An 18,750-nucleotide genomic window follows, 5' to 3' on the forward strand; every position below is an offset into this window, starting at 1 on the left:
ATCCTGAGAACCGAACACGAGCAGCATGTAATGGCTGCCGCTAACAACTCACACACCCCCTAGGAGACTCCCATAGCTACTACAATAGTAGGGCAACCCCCCCTAGTGGTGCTATAACCCAAAAGGGTTGTTACAATAAGTAAGTAATTCGTTACTGTTACGTCTCCAAGAAAGTAATCCCATTACTTTAAAAAAGTAATCAGATTATGCATTACTGTCCCATCTCTGCTCATAATACACTGAAACCCTTAGTAACTCTCTAGGGTTACATTCAATATAGAAACAGCTTTAGTGAAGGTTACAAATGATCTTGTGGACTCATCTCTGCCTGTCATGCTAGACCTCTGTGCAGTGATCGAAAGTTGATCACATTTTATTACAGCGATTAGCGCCAGCTGTAGGCATTAAAAGGTACCGGGCTATACTTGTTTGAATCATTTAATAGATCTAATATGATCACGGAGATGGAGAGTCCTCTTCACACATTATGGAATTCCACAGGGTCCCATGTCAGGACCAATTCAGTTTACATTATACACGCTTCCCTTATTAGAAGGCATATTTTCATTTCTATGCAGATAAAGAGCTCTGTCTGTCCACAAAGACGGATGACACACACCAATAACTTTTTAATAAATCTTAAAAGATTTATGCAGTTAGAGGTCAGCTCCTGGATGATCTCTAATTTTCTACTTCTAAATTCAGAAGTAGAAACAGCGTCGTTGCTTTTGTATCACCTGCGAAGTGCATTGCAACCTGTGCACTGCTGCCCGCGGGACGGAGACCAGTAGCTCCGCAGCTTCTCTGCCGACGCCCCTCCTTCTCCTCCGGTACTCCTCCGAGCACAATGCGCTGATATCCGCACGCTCGGTAAAAGAATGATTTCTTTTGTGTCGACAGTACAGGGTGTTCCCAGAGATACGGGCACCGCAAGCCTTTACCAGCGGATCAGAAAGGTCTTGACGAGGTAAGATGATCGTGATGGCGCTGAACAATTTACATTCACTCTGCGCTCCAAACACAGGCTCTCCATCACACCCGTCAGATTCTGCTGCATACTGAGCAACAGATGTCATCGTAGCATCGTGCAAAGAGCTGTGTGTGTGGAGGGTAAAGCATTCGAGAAGGAGCGTTAATACATTTATAATACATTTCGTTTTATGTTGGTGTCCAGGGCTAGACAAGTTGTGTTGGGTCGGTGTCTGCTGCCGTGCTGCGTTTATCTTTCCGCTAAATTGCTGCTGTCCAGTCCCCGTGTCTGCTAAAGCCTCCGTCACCTCTACTCATTGGCCTCACTCACTGCATCCTTCAAACTCCCTTTGTATTTGCCTACTACATGCCTACCAATACCAATATGTAGGACTGCTCGCTTCCATTTTCGAAACATCTCCAAAATTATAAATATCCCTGTTCACAGTGATGCTGAAAAACTAGTAGATGGATTTATTATTTTTAGGCATGATTACTGTAATTCGTTATTATTAGAATGTCCTAAAAAACTCCCTGGAAAGCCTTCAGTTAATCCAAAATGCTGCAGCGAGAGTACTGACAGGGACTAGAAAGAGAAAGCATATTTCAAATCACTCAAATCACTTTTTTTATTGTCACATCACATGTACAGGCACACTGGCACACTGGTGAAATTCTTGTGTGCGAGCCCCACAAGCAACAGAGATGTGCAAACACAACAACACAAACGAGCAAAATACAAGAATGGCCAACCTGAAACTAATAAATATATGTACAATATATAATAGTGTATGCATTTCTGGATGTGTATACTAAATATTTTCCTACGTGTGTGTGTGTGTGTGTGTGTGTGTGTGTGTGTGTGTATACACATTTTTACAAATTAAATAGTAAAATAATAATAATAATAATAATAATAATAATAATAATAATAATAATAATAATAATAATAATAAAATATATAAAATATACAGAGTTGAATATGTGCAAAACAAGTGGCATTTATATACAGTGTGGAGTGCATAATGTTGAATGTTTCTCCTATATTGGTGTCGTCTATTAGCTTAAACTAGCTCGAATTTATATGTGCAACACATCAACGTTTCAGCTGTGAAAACAACGTGACAAAGTGAAAGAGTCACTTGTAGTAACCTACAGAAAGGCTTAAGTTGATCCTTCTTTTGCAAGATGCGGAAAGTAATCGAATGGGTTCAATAGGTTCTTCCTTTTCTCATGTCCCACATCTCCACCAAGTTTAATCAACATCCTCTTGGTAATTATTGCACAAATAGTTATTTCTGTCTTGGTGGAGGAGGACCATTTCAGTTTTACATAGCTTTATGGTAAGTTCAATTCTAATTCTATTCTATTCTACTTCTAATTTTTAGCTGCCTTCCTTGTACTGTTTTGATTCATTCTCTGTCATTCCAACAGTGGACAACCTTATCAGACACAAACAGTAAGATATCAAGTGATGATCATTTTTGGTTTCCATGGCCGAGCAGCTACATTTAAGCATTACATCACTAAGTACAATATAAAGCATTGGATGCAGTGGTTGGTGTAAACTGGGTATTATGGTCTGGGGTTGTTTTTACAAGCTCCAGTGAAAGGAATTCTTGTTTGTTTCAAACAAACTATTTTGTCTGTTTTTGTCTATTTGTTTCTACCTCCCCACCTGTTGTATTTTTTTTTTTATTGTTTTGGTGTCTTGCCTGTCTTGCCTTAGACATCATTGTACTATTCCACATATAATGTAATGTCTGAAATAAAACAAAAACAAACAAACAAACAAACAGATAAAAGATTCACATGAACAAGAGGAGCCTATAGAGATTCTGTATAGCTGTTGTTGCAAAGGCAAAATGTGTTCGGCACCACCGTGCACTCAGATCACAATACTGACTGCAGGACAGGTTTTCTTTTTAAAAAAAGTTCACATACTTGTGAAGGCGGACAAGCGTATACTTTTGACAAAATATTGTGGGTCACTGTGTGCTTCTTGGTACATTCAAGTACTCCTGGTGGCCAAAAACGGTTATTGCATTAGTAAGTATGATTTCAGGTATTTAATTTTATAAGTCATCTCTTATGACAGAGAATGATGTAACAAGCAGAGAACGTTAGAGTATATTATTGCCTTATGATTATAATAATCCTTGCCATTCATGCTCAGTCATAAAACTGACTTTTTGTCCGTGTGTGCTGTCCTCCACAGGGACCTGCTGGTGACCTTGGCCCTGGGTCAGGTCCTGTCCTTGTTAATTTGCGCTTTAGGTCTGACAAGCAAATACCTGGCGAATGACTTTCACGCTAACACTCCAGTGTTTCAGAGCTTCCTCAACTACATCCTGCTGTTTCTGGTGTACACTACCACGTTGGCAGTCAAGCAAGGTAAAGCCACAAGCTAAGATGTGTGAGTGCATAAATCAATATCAATATTCTATCTAGCTATCTAATTATAATAAGAATGATAATAATGAAGATGAGGCAACTGTCTATGTCAATGAATACCAGGGTCTATACAGTCTTTTTTGTGTTGACTTTTAATTCATGTTCAGTTTGAGTACCATCAGGCCTGTTTTATGTTTTGTTTTTATGTTAATATTGTCACAGCCTGCGGAGACAGACTGTGTGGAGTGTGTGAGGAGGACCCAGGTGGAGACACAGATGAGGAACCAAAACTAAACTTGAACAAAAAGCAAGCCTTTATTTTGGGGCTGAAACTCACAAACATAAGACAAGGCAAAATGAGAGAAAACCGAAATTTACACTGGGCAAATTTTAACTATGACTTTAAACTATGATTCTCACTATGATTTTTAACAAGATAACTATGAAAACTGTGAGATGATGTGGGTAGCACAGACACAAGACACTGAAGTCAAGAAGACAGAGGGCTTAAATACACAAACGAGGAGATCAATGGAAGTGGAGACACATGAGGAAACAGCTGACTAGAATGAACCTAATGACACCATGGAACACAAGACCCCTTCAAAATACAACAGGAACTATAAATAGGACGCAGACGTGACATGAGCTTGACAACATGAACCACGCAGACATGAGACATGACAGACAGACACACTAACCAATATGGGAGACTTAAACACAGGGGTGGGACATAAGGGGAACGTGATAAGCCATGAACTTACACTGTAACCTAGGCATGACAGAATTTAACCAGATAAGCTGAAATGAAACTAGATTTGCAAATAAATACCAAAATGAAGAGCAGGGATCCAAGCACAGAACCTTGAGGCACATCTTGGTTAACTGGAGTAGACGTGTAACAGACTGGGTGGCTGTAGCTCAGGCGGTAGAGCAGGTCATCTGCTAATTGGTTGTTCAAACCCTCCAGTCTGAATCCTAAATATCCTTGGGCAAGATACTAACCCCAAGTTGCACTCCGATGCATCCACTGGAGTATGAATGTGTGCCAATGTTAGTTAGAAAGCACTTGTATAAAGTGCTTTCTAACTAACTGTCTGTGCAGTCAGCAAATATGCACTTTCATATTTGCTGACTGCAGGTTTCTCCAACTGTATATAGAGTAGAAAAGTGCTTTATGTCCATTTACTGTTCACAAACTATTGTGTGTTGGAGAGATAGGACTGAAAGCAAGAGAGTAAAGCACCGGTTAGTTAGATGAGAAACCGGTGTTGAAGGCTAGAGAAAGGTCCAGGAGGATGAGGATGCTGAGTTAGAGGTTAGTGGTCAGAGCCCACTCCAATAAGAGTGGACATTAGTTATTTTGATGAGAGCCACTCATTTAGCTTGGGAGTCACTTCACCGAGCGCTTCGATTACCACTGGGATCACTGTTACCTTCACCCTCCACATCTTCTTGAGCTCTTCGCTGAGCCCTTGTTACTTCTCAAACTTCTCATGTTCCTTCATGCCTTCCTTCTGTATTGCTACATCTATCACTAAGGCCGTCTTCTTCTGCTTGTCCAACACTATGTCGGGTTGGTTAGCCACCACCATTTTGTCCGTCTGTATCTGGAAGCCCCTCGGTCATTCTCCACCACCCTTGGGGGAGTTTGCCATTTTGAACTTCCAGGCCATATTCGGCACAGATGTTTCTGTATACTATGCCGGCCACTTGGTTATGGTGTTCCATGTATGCCCTGTCTGCTAGCATCTTGCACCCTGCTGTTATGTGCTGGATTGTCTCGGGGACATCTTTACACAGTCTGCGCCTCGGGTCTTGCCTGGTGTGATAGACCCCAGCCTCTATGGATCTTGTGCTCAGAGCTTCTGACTACCTTCCCCTCTTTTTGTTATCATCTGACTACACTTCTCCAGTCTGAACTACATTCCGATGTCATTGCTGTATATCCTGGTGGTGTGGATCAGTGAATCGATGTCTTGTTCACTCTTGGCATACAGCTTAATGTCATCCATGTAGAGGAGGTGACTGACAACTGCTCCATTCCATAGTCGGTATCCATAGCCAGTCTTGTTAATGAACTCACTGAGGGGGTTCAGGCCTATGCAGAACAGCAGTGGGGACAGAGCATCTTCTTGGTACATCCTGCACTTGATGGCGACTTGTGCTATGACTTTGAAGTTGGCCTCTAGTGTTGTCTGCCACGTCCCCATTGAGTCCCTGATGAAGACTCTTAGGGTCCTGTTGATCTTTCACATTGATGTGAAAGACTCACTGTCACTTGTTGCAAACTTCTGTGTTGCAAGATCCTAACTTTATTTGATAATGACAAAGTTGTGGAAATGACTTTCATATTTGATCTTATGGTATAAACTACTTGCACAATTTTCACGAAATATAAACAGAAAATAATATTTTTGGCTGACTGACTAAATAGGACATTTGTAACTTTGTGTGTGTGTGTGTGTGTGTGTGTGTACACAATGTTTACATATATTTGTGGGGACCAAAAATTTGAATATTACTAAACTTGTGGGGACCAGTAGCCCTTATGGGGACAAAATGCCTGTCCCCAAGAGTTTGAAGTCTTTTTGACACTCAAAATGTGGTTTTAGTATCAGGGTTACAATACGTTTATGGTTAGGTTTAGGCTAAGCAGTTAGGGTTATCCTTCATTTGTGATGGTTAGGGTAAGATGCTAGGGAAAGCATTAGATGTCCCCACTAAGATATGAAAACACGATTTTGTGTGTGAGTGTGTGTGTGTGCGCACATGTGCTGTAATGGAGTGAATTCTTGTCCCTATGTTTGGAATACTGTTGTGAGATTCTTTCCTTTTGTCCCTTTCTATGTTTCTCACCAGGGGAAGGGAACTTGCTGGCCATTCTAATGCAGCGCTGGTGGAAATACATGATTCTGGGTGTCATAGACATTGAGGCCAACTATTTGGTCCTTAGGGCTTACCAGTACACTACACTGTCCAGTGTACAGGTTGGTATGTGTGAGTGCTTCTGTGCGTGTTTGCAGACATTACATCAAAGCCAGCTGTCCTCATAGTACCCATAGAGTTTTTGTGAAGTCTGACAAAATAATGTTGATGTTTATGGTACAAAGCTTGTTTGAGGTTTTTTGTTTTTTTTTTTAAATAAAAAAGCCCTTGAGTTCCATTATGGAAAATCAGTGAAGAATCAGGATACCTTGACTTCTGCTTCGCCAGTGTGGCATGGTGGTGCCATGCTAGGTGTTGCTGCATCAGAGCAAGCAGGTCCTTGGTTGGATATGTGGGATTTGCAGTTCAGAATTTAGTTACTCTGGCTTCCTCCCACATTTCAAAGACATGCATGTCTTTGAAATGTAATAAGTGAATTTAAATTAGCACAGGGTGCAAGGTATGTAAAGTGCTTAAAGTGTATAGAATAAAGTAGGGCTGGGTGATGAGAGGAAAATCTAATATCAAGATATTTTTTGGCCCTCTCATGATACACGATATATATTGCGATATGTTTACGCGACTCAGGAGGGGAAAGTGGTGCTCTACCTGCACTGTGTATAGTGCGAGTGGAGCACTGCCGACTTCAGTTGAATTCAATTTTATTTATACAGCACCAAATCACAACAACAGTTGCTTCAAGGTGCTTTATATTGTAAGGTAGATCCTACAATAATGCATACAGGGAAAAACCCAACAATCATATGACCTCCTATGAGCAAGCACTTTGGCGACAGTGAGAGGGAAAAACTCCCTTTTAACAGGAAGACACCTCCAGCAGAACCAGGCTCAGGGAGGGGCGGCCATCTGCCGAGACTGGTTCTGGAGAGGGAAAGAAGACAAGAAAAATCATATGCTGCGGAAGAGAGCCAGAGATAATAAAAGTATGATTCAATGATGGGTGATGTGAAGGAGATGTGAAGGAGAGTCCGTAGTTGGATACAGGAGGAACAATGCGGCTTTCATCCTGGTCGTGGAACACTGGACAAGCTGCTTTGTGGACTTGTGGAAGGCATTAGACTATGTCCCTGGTAGTGTCCTGTGGGAGGTGCTTCAGGAGTATGGGGTGTCATAAATGGAAACTTTAACGGCCTTTGAGCCTGTTACCAGCTTAGGTGGGTTGCCGAGCTGGCGGTGAGGTGACAGTGAAGTTGGCCATAAATAGCCTCCATTGATTGTCCAGATCTAACTCTAGGTGCGCTGTCCAGTTGAGAGAATGGTAGGCCCGCCCCAAGGTGGTTACAGGAGGCAGGGATCCACACCAGCTACACCCACCTGCTCAAATGGACACTTCTCTGCTTAGGCTGCTGCTCCCACGACCCAGATCCGGATAAGCGGAAGAAGATGGATGGATGAATAATTATTCCTGCAGTCTTACTATTTATATTATATTCCTGCAGTTTGTGTGGGTCACCCACAATTTCATTGTACATCTACAATGACAATAAAGGGCTATTCTGTTCTATTCTATTTGATTATTAATCTTTGGGTCTCTTAAACATTAAATTGGTATCCTCTGACAGTGATGCGGATCTAATCTGCATTGACAGACCACTAGGAACTCTACTGAAATCACTTATTGCATTGTTTAGAATACACAGTAATGGAGCCACTAGTCAACAGTAACAAAAAGATAAGTCTGATTAGAATGAAACAACACTTCCGGTGTGAACGAAAAAGAAATCATCAACCTGTTTATTTTTTTCTCTGTGCACGATTCTTTCTCTCAGCTCTTAGACTGTTTTGTCATCCCAGTGGTATTGCTGCTGTCCTGGTTCTTTCTCCTAGTGAGATACAAGACTGTCCATTTTGTCGGGACAGGTCTATGTTTGCTTGGCATTGGCTGCATTGTAGGAGCTGACATTCTTCTTGGTGGACAGCAAGGCTTTGGCAAGTACCAAGTACACACTGTCAAGTACACATAAATACTTAAAAGATGACACTCAACAAATTTACATTTGATTGCAAGCAGCTCATCAAGGCACAGATCCACTGGTAATTTGATATGATAAAGAATGCATTATTGTGGCCCACTAAGGGTGCATGCATGTGTGGGTGCTGTGAGTTTGTTGGGGTCTCTTGGTCATTTGTGAGTGTTGATTCCTCCTCTCTTTCTTCCTGAATCTTTCCAGGAGAGCAGAAGCTGTTTGGGAATCTGCTAGTTCTGGGAGGAGCTATGCTGTACGGAATATCCAATGTATGCGAAGAGTTTATTGTAAAGAACTTGAGTCGTGTTGAATTCCTGGGCATGTTGGGACTATTTGGATCCTTCTTCAGCGGCATTCAGCTGTGAGTTTGTGTGGAGGAGAAACATGCTTCATAAATGCAAGTGGTCAAAATTTAATAAGTAACAAGCTAGGTATATTTAGCACAGTTTTGATGTAGTTTTCTTTAATTTCTAAATTTAAATTTAAATTTAATCAAATTTTAGACATATTGTACTTTTAACTGAACTATGTGTATTTTACAGCATTTGTTATTAGCCTTTAAGAGAATACATTTTACCTTTAAAAAATTAAGTATTAATGCATAATGATAACACAGGTACATTACAGGTACAAATGGTGAGAGGATGTAAGAACAACACTTTCTGAATGTAACTTATAGGTAGGCTCAGGTATTTTAGACAAATTTTCACCAGGAAATGAAATCTAAAACTTTGAGGCACATGGACTAGTTCTTATATAGAACTTCTTTTACTCCACCTGAGCACTCAAGCCAGTTTATACAACTTAACTTATTCACCCATTCACACAAGCACTTTTTTAATGTGTTTTCTAAGTAAGTGCTTTCTATCTAACATTCATACTCCAGTATATGCATTGGAGAGAGCAACTTGGGGTTAGCATCTTCCCAAGTATATATGGCATGCACAATAGAGCAGCCAGGAATCAAACCACCAAACCTTCCAGTTGGTATGCAGATTACCTGCTCTCCCTCCTGAGCTACAACCACCCCATTTATCTGCAATTTGAACCTTTACACAAAAAGCGAAAGACCACTGAAAGTGTCTTGATGCATGCTCAATCATCCAGGTAAGGAAATCCCAAAAGGTTAATTCTGTTCATTTGAACATAGTGTTTTCAGTGGGAGAAACGTTTTGTCACTCATCCAAGTGACTTCTTCAGTCTCTGCTGACTGCAGGTTTCTCCAACTGTATAATGAGTACATTTGTATAATGACTGAAACTAGCACCACTGGCAAACAATGGGCCATGAGGTCAGTTTCTTGATCATTAATATGCAAATTGTTATGTTACGTCCAGATGAACAGAATCAACTTTTTTGGGACCACTGAAAGTGGTTTTGGCCATACTAAACTAGAATAAACATTCTTTGTCCACTGTGCACCAAGACCCTAAAGGAACTCTGGTTCTGTAAAAATAAGCCAGTGCTATTAAATCTCTGTGTATGCTTTGTTGCAGGGCTATCATGGAACACAAAGAGCTTCTAAGAGTATCCTGGAACTGGCAGATAGGTGACTCTGAACACACACACACACACACACACACACACACACACACACACACACACACACACAACTGTGTTTGTGTGTGTGTGTGTGTTAGTTGACCCTCGGATACAGGTGGAACAATGCAGTTTTCGTCCTGGTCATGGAACACTGGACCAGCTCTTTATCCTCTTGAGGATACTCGAGGGTGCATGGGAGTTTGCCCAACCAGTCTACATGTGTTTTGTGGACTTGGAGAAGGCATTCGACCATGTACATTGGGATGTCCTGCGGGGAGTGCTCCGGGAGTATGGGGTGTCTGGCCCATTGCTACGGGCCATTCAGTCCTTATACGACCGCTTTCGAAGAGCTTGGTCCGCATAGCCAGCAATAAGTCGGACTTGTTCCTGGTGGGTGATGGGCTCCGCCAGGGCTGCCCTTTGTCACCGATTCTGTTCACTATTTTTATGGACAGAATTTCTAGGCGTAGCCAAGTGGTGGAAGGCTTTCACTTTCTCAGGATCTCATCTCTGCTTTTTGCAGATGATGTGGCTTTTTGCAGAGATGCTGACCTACAGCATCTCTGTATTGACCTAGAGGTCAATGAAAATGCAGTTAATGCATTTACTCACACTTCCAAGCACATGGGTCCTCGTATTGAAGTATGTAATGAAGCTCATCACTTAGGAAAACATGGGAAACCATCACTCAAGGATAAAAAGTCAAAGCATTTGTTTCTCAAACTTTATCAGACTTTCTCAAGCTTTCTCACAAATAAGACTTCAAAGATTTGCACGCTCTTCAGCTCCCTTCTGTAAGTGACAGAGTCAGAGATGGAACCAGTGTGCTTTATCAAGGGATGGGCTTCTGAGAAGAAATTTTCAAGCTACATGCTTGCATTATAAGGTAGCCCTCTCTAGTGGCTGCTGCCAGTCACACAAGATGGCATTTTGATGGTAGGTACATCAGCCATAAAAGAGGAGGCAAAACACCCTGAAACCTCTCATTCTCAGATCTGCTCACATGGATCTTGGTCAAAGTGGCAGGAATCACATTCAAGTTAGTTCAATTCAACTGTATATGTGTATAGAGACTATTTACAAAAGTCCCTTAAGGCACTTCATTTTAAGATAAAGACCACATAGTATTGGAATCAGACAACCCCCTATGAGCAAGCACTTAGAGACTCTGTGAAGAAAAAACTCCCTTGTAATAGAAAGAAACCTCTAGTAGAATCAGGCTAGAATTTAAATATAGATCACATTGAGGCACCTGTTGTTGTGATTTGGTTCAATATAAATACAACTGAACTAAAATGAAAAATATTGGAGAAGTACCCTGTTCACTTACAAAAAGACACAAAATGTGTTAGGAAATCCCATAAAAGTTTTTTGCCTTGGTTTGTCTGGAGAAAAGGGCTTGTGACTATGCCTCAGTATGTAAAAAATGTTGGTACACAAATGTGTTTTTCTGCATCTCTACAGTGTAGGTTGGGAATGAAGAGTTAGCAATAACTCATAGCATGATCCATAAGATCACAATAACCACTTTTATGGTAAATGGTACATAGACTGGTTCTTATATAGAGTTTCTCTACTGTATTTGAGCACTTTATAATGAAATAAAAGTAAATCCTATTAAAAACGATACCTCTTTGTGTGTTCACAGGTCTTCTTTATGTTGGTTTCAGTGCCTTCATGTTTGGCCTTTACAGCTTCATGCCTGTTGTGATGAAGAGGACTAGTGCCACCTCAGTCAATCTGTCTCTGCTCACAGCTGACCTTTACAGTCTCTTCTGTGGCCTCTTTCTCTTTCACTACAAGGTAATCAACTGCCAGGAATCATTTATGTGATGATGTGCAGTTTAAAAGATATATATATAAGAGTAAAGCACTATTTAGTTTGACTAGACTAATTGATTTAGTTGATTAAAACTAAAATAACTGAACTGCATTGTGGTATAAATGATGTACACTGTTGTGACTTATGAAAATGCTAATGATACTTGTGGCACTTAGAAATATTTTTTTGCTCATAAAAAGTGATATAAAGTTAAGAATGGATGAGGTGAACACAAAAAGGCAAGAGCTATGCTGGCAGGCAGGTGGCACAGGTCTGATGGTGGAGGGTGAGTGGGTTTGGTGACATGGGCAGCAGGACATTCACACAGGCTCCAGAAGTAATACAAGGAAAACGGAGTTTATCTTTACTGTATTCGGTGATGCTATAATGAGAAATGTATCTTCAAAGCTGAGAACTTGAGATGTGTTGTAAAAATTTGTCAAAGCATATTTTAAAATGCCACCTAAGAGTTTAAACTGAGCAGATTTTCTGGAAACTGTTTTCTTACAACCTTAGAAAAAAAATTAATAATTTTTATAGTAAATTTTTATCGGAAGTCTCGTAACTGACGGTCTTTATGCCACATTTATTTACGTTGTAGCTTAGTTGTAGCATATAAGAAACTATCAATAGCTTAGTTGCCATTAACCATGTCCACTAGAAGGGAAAACAGGTAATCCCAAAACTGGGAGCTGAAATGCTTAAATAATGCCTTTAGAGAGTTTATTTGTCAGATGATTGTTTTAGCACAGTATAGGGGGTAAAATAAGTATTGAACGCTTCATCTATGTTCTTAGTAAATATATTTTTAATGGTGCTATTGACATGAAATATCACTAGATGTCGGTAACAACCCATACAATCCACACATGAAAAGAAGTCAAGACATTGTATATGACCTCAAAAACGCCATCCCAACACCGAAGTTTGGAGGTGGGAACCTCATGATGTGGGGCTGTTTTTCAGCATAGAGCACTGGTATGCTTCATGTAATTGAAGAAAACATGTATTGAGACGATCATGATAAAACGCTGCTGCCATCTACCAGGATGATGATGATAAAATGAAGGTGGATGTATAAGCAAGAGAATGATCGCAAATACACAAAGTGTGGAGCATGAAATTGTCTAAAATGTCTTGGTATGCTGAACTATTAAGAGTTCCTGGGAACTAAGGGGCTAAGCTCACTTCCTGAAAAACACCCCCACACCATATTTCAATTCAATTCAATCTTATTTATATAGCACCTAATCACAACAGCAGTTGCCTTGAGGTGCTTAATATTTTAAAGTAAAGACCCTACAATAATGTAGAGAAAATCCCAACAATCAGATGACCTCCTATGAGCAAGCACTTTGGTGGCAGTGGAAAGAAAAGCTTTTAACCTCCAGAAAGAAACTTCCACCAGAAGCAAGCTTAGGAAGGTCATCTGCTGCAACTTATAGAGGTGAGAAAGACGGGACAAAAAAATGCTGTGGAAGGGAGAAAGAGATGAATAATAATGCTTAATTAAATGCAGAGTGGTGTATAAACACATAGTGAGTGACAAGGGTTGAGAGAAGGAGAAATACTGGGCCTATGGCGCAATCACTAAGGGAGGATTCAGGGATACCTGGTCCAGCCCTAACTATAAGCTTTGTCAAAAAGGAAAGTCTTTAGCCTAATCTTAAGTTAGAGATAGTGTCTGTCTTCCAAATCCAAGCTGGGAGGTAGTTTCATAGAAGAGGGGCCTGAAAGAAGGCTCTGCCTCCCATTCTACGTTTAAATACCCTAGGAACAACAAGTAAGTTTCCAGTGTGAGAGTGATTGGGGCTGTTGGGGTGATATGGTACTATGAGGTACCTAAGGTATTTAAGATAACATGAGGTCTGATTTTGGTCAAAATCTTTTGACTTATTTGAGCTACACTGCCAGTCAATTTGTCCAGTTTGTTATTGAAAATTATCCAGTTTAATGTCTGATTGAACTCTGAAAGGAAAGCACAGTACAAATAAGTATTCTAAACTGTTGACTCGTCAAAGTAGCCACCCTTGCAGATATAACAGCTGAACACACCTGTGGCATTCTTTCTACAATACAATCAAATATTTGTCAGAAAGTTCTTCCCATATCTGTTTTTTTTTTTTTGGTTTTTTTTTCAAGTTTTCAAGTCAAGTTGGCTTTATTGTCACTTCAACCATATACAGTTAGTACACAGTGAATCGAAACAACGTTCCTCCAGGACCAAGCTGCTACATGCAACATAAATTTACAACATAAATAAACAGAAAACACTAAACTAGCTAACTAAGAGGCCTAGTTAGCTGGCTAGCAGAGACAAGACAGACTGACCTAACATGAATTACAACATAAATTAACAAAAACTAACTATCTAACTATCTAAGGAAGACTGTTGCACAAGTTCCCATAAATGTGTGGCACTTGTAGGTTACTTTGCTTTCACTCTTTTGTCCACCTTGATGGGGTTTAAGTCTGGAGACTGTGCTGGCCATTCCATGTTTTCAAGCTTACCATCTTGTTCTTTTTTCTGTTGTGGTTTATCAGTTGTGGCTTTGGGTCTGTCAGACCTCTTCCTGTCAGAGTGTTCAGAGTGAAAGGTTGGAACAGCTGTAGGAATTAGTATGAACAGCTTTCAAGGCTTGATGAGCCTCTATTGCTGCAGAACAGCTTTAAATTGTTAACCCATTTTGTGTTCCCTGAAAAAGGCATTTTTGTATAATTCTGAAATAAACATTATCTTTCAGTTTTTGGTAACCTTACCTTTTTTAACCTCTGGCAGTTCACCACTTACCCATTCATTAGACTTGAACGACTTGAATTGTAAGAAATAACTGGAAAAATTGGGGTGTTCTGAACCTTTTGACCTGTAGTGTACCTTACTAAGTACTGATGTACTAAAGAGAGGACATCCTATGCTTTCCATTGATATGTCATGTGTTTTTTGGTGGGTACTTTTAGTTCCCCAGAGGAAGGAAAACACAAAAAAAAAATTCAATGGGAAGATTCTACTAGTTATTACTAGTTAATGTTAAAGCTCAACAGAGCTAAGTTATCTTTTTCAGAGGAGCCAGAGTATCCAGGGTCATACTGACCAAAGATGTAACATTATTAACGAGATAATCGACCACTGTGGGAGTAGAATTTAGCTAGCTGCTCTCTGTGTTGGTATATAACATTGAAGAGAACGGTGGAGGAATTCTTTCCGTACTTACCAGACTTTCAAAAAGACATCTACTCTGATATTCCCCTACTGCTGTGTAATCCATTAATCTAAATTTAAATGTTATTAGGAAATGATCAGACAAGAAAGGGTTTTCTGGAAACACTTTTAAACGTAAAGTTTCTATGCAATATATTAAAACAAGATCTAGAGTGTGATTAAAGTGGTGGTGGGTTCTTTTAAATTTTGAGAGAAGCCAATTGAGTCTAATAACAGATTAAATGCAATGTTTATGCTGTTATTTTCAGCATCTACATGGTTGTTAAAATCACCCACAATATAATTATTTTATCTGAACTGAAAACTAAATCAGTAAGGGCTAGGGTGGACAATAGATAACAAATAAAACTGTTTTTTGAGTTTTCCAGTTAGGGTGAAGAAGGCTAAGCATCAGGCTTTTAAATGAATTAAAACTCTGTCTGGGTCTTTGGTTGATTAATAAGCAGGAGTGGAATATTGCGGCTGCTGCTCCTCCTCCTCGTCTTGTGCTTTGAGGATTCTGAGCTAGTATAACTCAGGGGTGTTGATTCATTTGACCAGTTTTCTGTAACGCAGGGTACATCAATATGCTGATCAATTATTAAATTGTTTTCTAGCCTGGGCTCAGAAAGACAGACCTAATGCTTAATGATCCACATTTAACAGTTTTACTCGTTGGTGCAGTTATAGATACTAAATTGGTCTTTCTTTGTGATTTGTTTATGTTTAAGTTGTCTTTTGCTGAGTTTTGGTTTGTTTTTTGTTGGACTGGGAGCAGATACAGTCTCTAAGGGGATGGGTTTTTGGGGAGATAACGGGAGGAGAGAAGCTGCATAGAGGCTTTTAGCACTGCAACTCTGCTTCCTGGTCCCAGCTCTGGATAGTCATCTTTTGGGGGCTTTAATACATTTCTAGAAATATGCATCAGCATCTGCTGACACCACCAATTTGTGAATAAGTTACCGTCTTCCCCAGTCACTTCCAAGTTGTTATAATACCACTTACACTTGACTTTGGAATATTTAGTAGCAAGGAGATTTCAGAACTAGACTTGTCGCATAGGTAGCATCCTACCATGGCACCACACTGGAATTCACCGAGTTCCTGAGAGTGACCCATTCTCTCACAAATGTTTGTAGAAGCAGTGGCCATGAAAGCACCGTAAGTGGGACACTTGAATTTGGTGATTTGGATTGGTGAGTGAATACTTTTGGCAATATAGTGTTAATACCAGCAGCAGAGATCTCACTTTGACACTGCCTTCTTGGATAATACTGATTCCCTACATTTTCTACCATGCACTATCAAATAAAGACAAATATAATAGATTTTTATGAGACTTTAAATAAGATTTAAATAAAAGACAAGTCAGGACAACCAATCCCGATGAACTGTTATTAATCAGCATTATCCTAAAAGAAATGTGCATCTTTACATTAGTTTTAGAATAGGTTGAAAATAAAATATTGCATGTATGCATATATTGAACGTCACATGATAGCTCTGTCTCTGTGTTTCAGTTCTCGGGTCTCTATCTGTTGTCATTCTTCATTATTATCTTGGGCCTGGTTTTTTACTCCTCCTCGTCAACCTATGTGGTCCAGGACCCACGAGTCTACAAGCAATTCAGAAACAAAGACAATCAAACACCATATGAACCACCTCCACTTTGCCCTAGAGTCTTGGAGCCCACTGTCATCTACACTACCCTGAGCCCTGAGCAAGGAGACGAGTTTCCTGTTAAAGTAGCCTAAGAACTGGGACAGAGTTAAGTGCATTAGCCTGATAAACTTGTGAGTCAGGTGCAACCCCCAGGTTTCCCTTGTATACAAATGAATAGTGCTAGGCTTTGCCCAATCTGGTAAGCAGGATAGCTGGGATCACCCAGGTAAGTCATGGTATTCATTTTATGGTCTGAATGGAGAAATGTCTCCATGCTCATAAACACAAATTCATTTAGCTACATATTGTATGTACTGAGAAATGACTGACCAGAATGTAATTTAAACACATAGCAATGTGAGTTGAGTTCACGGTCATCAAAGACTGTGCATAGAGTATAGTAGCTGTATATGATGATGTAAAGAGATGGTATTGTAATTTTTATGTTATCACGTATTTCTTCTAATATTTGCAAGAGGATATTGTATGGATGTAAACTATCGTCTGCCCAATATTGCTCTTATTTCAAAGAAAGAAGTTCAATAAATTTACAAAAATAAGTGCACATTGTATATAATAAGAAGGATTCTCTGTAGGATCTGATTGTTTGCAGGCTGAAAGAAGGATAACTATATTCTAATGCCCTGTTTTCCACAGTGTAAGTATTAGTGAGGCGTGAAAGAGATTTCAAATTCAGTGTTATATTTGTCATAGGCCCTAGAATGTTGAATTCAGGATCCAGCAGATGTTTGTGAGGTACATTTTGGTTTTTCAAGAGATGCATTCAGAGGAGTCATGTATCATCTGGACTGCTGTTACAGCTGTATGCTGTTTTGAAAAATACAGGTCATTGTTCAAAATGTTTTTGTTGGTTGCTTTGAAAAAAAAATGTACAGTACATACAGTGAGATCAACCTTAACTGAGTTTTATTTATCGGACACGGTTTTTATGTATAAATAATTGTATGCAATTGGAACATAAAAAACGAAGGTTGACAAAACATAACTTAATTGCGTGCAACCAATGTACATTTTTTTTATGTTAATCCCACAGGTAATTTTTTTCAGTGTACTCTAGTGGTGTACATGACAGATGATTCATTTCAAATAATAAAATATAAAAGATGTCCATTTGTTGGTGTTCATAATTCTATTTTTCACATCCCAAATTTCCTAAAAATAATTAGAAAACCATTTCTGAAATGCACTTACTCAGTAGAAACAATAATACAGACATAATACTGCTGAATACTGACTGACATTTTTAACAATATGTTGCGTTACTACTGAGTCACTCATATTAAATGAAACCCATTGTGGAGGAGGGTGTTTCTTCTTCACTCACTATGTGTTAATAGACCTCTCTGCATTGAATCATACCTGTTATTAATCTCTGGCTCTCTTCCACAGCATGTCTTTTATCCTGTCTTCCTTGTCTCACCCCAGATGGCCCCGCCCCTCCCTGAGCCTGGTTCTGCTGGAGGTTTCTTCCTGTTAAAAGGGAGTTTTTCCTTCCTACTGTCGCCAAAGTGCTTGCTCATAGGGGGCCATATGACTGTTCGGTTTTCCTCTGTATGTATTATCGTGGGGGTACCTTACAGTATAAAGCACCTTGAGACGACTGTTGTTGTGACTTGGTGCTGTAAAAAAAAATTGAATTGAACTGAAGTAAATACAAATAGCAATTTAAACGATGACTTATTTGTTGAGGAATAAAAATATCCAATCCTACTGGTCCTGTGTGAAAAATAGTTGTAAGTTGTTAAGCTAAAGATTAATCATAGAAAAATAATTTAGGTTTAAACCGAATGAGAAAATGTAACATGTGAAATAAAGTGTCCAAGCATGCCAGGAACATGCTTGGATGTAGTTATGTGGAAGTATAAAAGTGCTGAGCAGAGAAGGCAAACTGTTATTCCTTGTTTCAAGCTGGTGAGCAGACGGGTGACTGATCTGTGGGATCTGCAGTAGAAATAGTTGAAACGAGGAGCGGCAGGGGAATAGCCAAATCCCAACCACTGCACGTATCTACTCTTTGCCCCCATTATTGTCAGAAACCCATCAGAGACAGGTTATATTTTTATGCCTTAGTTTAGCTTGTGTTCATTGCTTATTTTATTTGACCTCTGAATGTACTCGAGTATTTATATATTTTTGCATTGAAGTTACATTTAACTAGGGCACGTAGACAGACGTAGCTAAAATGGAAATTTTCACCTTTTGAATATTTATTATTGTTCATTAAT

At 39.6% G+C, this 18,750-nt stretch overlaps 1 protein-coding gene across 1 annotated transcript; it reads left to right on the forward strand.

Annotated features, from left to right (window-relative positions):
* Nucleotides 1-724: 724 nt before the first annotated feature.
* Nucleotides 725-17,631, forward strand: slc35f1 (solute carrier family 35 member F1). The gene is made up of 8 exons (XM_026143106.1): nucleotides 725-967; nucleotides 3,188-3,363; nucleotides 6,226-6,353; nucleotides 8,082-8,241; nucleotides 8,484-8,640; nucleotides 9,776-9,828; nucleotides 11,470-11,624; nucleotides 16,363-17,631. The coding sequence occupies exons 1-8, from the start codon at nucleotides 879-881 to the stop codon at nucleotides 16,594-16,596; spliced, it is 1,152 nt and encodes a 383-aa protein (XP_025998891.1). The 5' UTR covers nucleotides 725-878; the 3' UTR covers nucleotides 16,597-17,631.
* Nucleotides 17,632-18,750: the final 1,119 nt, after the last annotated feature.

Source organism: Astatotilapia calliptera, chromosome 15 (genome assembly GCF_900246225.1).
Source record: "Astatotilapia calliptera chromosome 15, fAstCal1.2, whole genome shotgun sequence".
NCBI lineage: Eukaryota > Metazoa > Chordata > Actinopteri > Cichliformes > Cichlidae > Astatotilapia > Astatotilapia calliptera.

Excerpts from the sequence above, each read along its gene's own strand:
- slc35f1 (XM_026143106.1), top strand. The coding sequence starts at position 879 with ATGATTTCTTTTGTGTCGACAGTACAGGGTGTTCCCAGAGATACGGGC. Across the intron at positions 3,364-6,225 it reads CACGTTGGCAGTCAAGCAAG|GGGAAGGGAACTTGCTGGCC; the intron begins GTAAAGCCACAA and ends GTTTCTCACCAG. Across the intron at positions 9,829-11,469 it reads ATCCTGGAACTGGCAGATAG|GTCTTCTTTATGTTGGTTTC; the intron begins GTGACTCTGAAC and ends GTGTGTTCACAG.